Source organism: Hippocampus comes, unplaced genomic scaffold, assembly GCF_001891065.2.
Source record: "Hippocampus comes isolate QL1 unplaced genomic scaffold, H_comes_QL1_v1.1 scaffold18, whole genome shotgun sequence".
Lineage (NCBI taxonomy): Eukaryota > Metazoa > Chordata > Actinopteri > Syngnathiformes > Syngnathidae > Hippocampus > Hippocampus comes.
In genome coordinates this window covers 829835-831458 of record NW_017805014.1, presented here as the reverse complement: position 1 = coordinate 831458, position 1624 = coordinate 829835, and the positions used below count along the sequence as shown (strand labels likewise).

The 1624-nt window shown below is 53.0% G+C and overlaps 1 protein-coding gene across 2 annotated transcripts in view; it reads left to right on the top strand.

Moving 5' to 3' along the window:
- trpc5a (transient receptor potential cation channel, subfamily C, member 5a) overlaps positions 1 to 1624 on the top strand; it is a 37713-nt gene that overhangs the window by 32632 nt on the left and 3457 nt on the right. For both annotated transcript variants that reach the window (XM_019863291.1, XM_019863292.1), the window contains exon 13: positions 1356 to 1551. In XM_019863291.1, the coding sequence (XP_019718850.1) occupies positions 1356 to 1551 (196 nt within the window). The remainder of the gene's footprint in view (positions 1 to 1355; positions 1552 to 1624) is intronic.

Sequence of the window (1624 nt, the reverse complement as noted above, 5' to 3'; positions counted from 1 at the left end):
CCCCCCCCCCCCCCCCCCCTCATTTACACTCCCGCTGGTTGCAAATACACACGGACACGCACACACACAAATGCAAGCCGCCATGAGAATAAATGTCGCCGTTGAATATTTGATGCAGCACAAATATAAGCAAGCAGCCGCGGGCCAACGCTCGCTCTCTCGCTCCAAGATGACGCCGAGCGCCGCCACCAATTGTTGCTTCATCAAAGATTCAACGATGCGCCGTCGTCAACGAGTGGAGGCGGCGACCGGGAGTGATAGACGAGCAAGAGATGCGGATCCAAATCTGACAGGCGAAACCCAGCGAAGGGCCCAGAGTCTCGCTTCTGCGCTCGAACGACTGCCGCAAACAAGCTTTTGGGAATCGATGATTCTATCGATGACGCGGGTCATCGCCTCCACCCGACCCCGAGCGTCCCGCCCTCCGCGAAGTCCTCCGTAACGTCCGCCGACTCCACCGCTGTCGCGCTCGACGCTCCCTTCCCGAGTCTCGCGATGCATTCAAAGACACTCGGGGAATAGCATTGCTCAGCAAAACCGCGAACGACGAATACGACCCAATTCGCGACGACGCCATCGAAGAGCAAGCCGCGGCTGAAACTCGCGCCTATTCTTTATTTATTTCTCCGTTCCCATTTCCCACAGTAGTCACGTCACTGTACAGTCTCACTCATCACTGCTCAGCGCTTAGCGGTGAGACACAAGCGGCAAGCTACGCTAAGCTAAGTTGGAGCGGCCGAGACAATTTCAAGCCATGTCGCTGTTATGTTATGTTGCAGCAGGAGCCGCCGCCTCGTTGTCACATTCCCAGGTTCAAGTCTCCATGCTAAAAGCATATATTTTTTCTCAACTTGGTCAGTGGAAAGCGACCACCAACTGTAGGATTCATCTGCATGGGCAGATGTTGCTATAAGACAGCATCTGCAGCTACAAATATCCGTGCCGAAACTCCACAGTGGCCAAAAATTGGTGCAAAGTGGGGCCATTTAAAAAAAAAAAAAAAAAATTTATGAACAGTTTCAAGGCCTCAAAGTGTCTTTCCTAACGACTTGTCTCCGATGGTGTCTTTGCTTGAGGTCACATATCTCCTCATAACCCATCCGAACGCAAGTGCTTCCCATTTCTTGTTCTATTGGGAGTCAGAAAGAGTCAGCCCCCCCCCCCTCCACTCCCCAAAGACTGCTGACACGAGATCTGTATCTACTGGAGTCAAAAATGGATTTTCAAGGTGTGCTATAAGAGTACAGAATACAGCTTGAGATCCACAGATAGCAACGAAAAAGACGCCACAGGCCGAAACGGAGGATTTGTGATCTTACGGCGGGCGCCAACATTTTCTCGGTGTCCGCCCGCAGGCTCTTTGAGACTCTGCAGTCGCTCTTTTGGTCGATATTCGGACTGCTGAACCTCTACGTCACCAACGTGAAGGCCCGCCACGAGTTCACCGAGTTCATGGGAGCCACCATGTTCGGGACGTACAACGTCATCTCGCTGGTGGTTCTCCTCAACATGCTCATCGCCATGATGAACAACTCGTACCAGCTCATCGCCGTGAGTCCCGTGCCGATTATTCGTCACCCGGCATTCGAATGCGACGCACATCAGCACGTTGTCTCCTCCCACC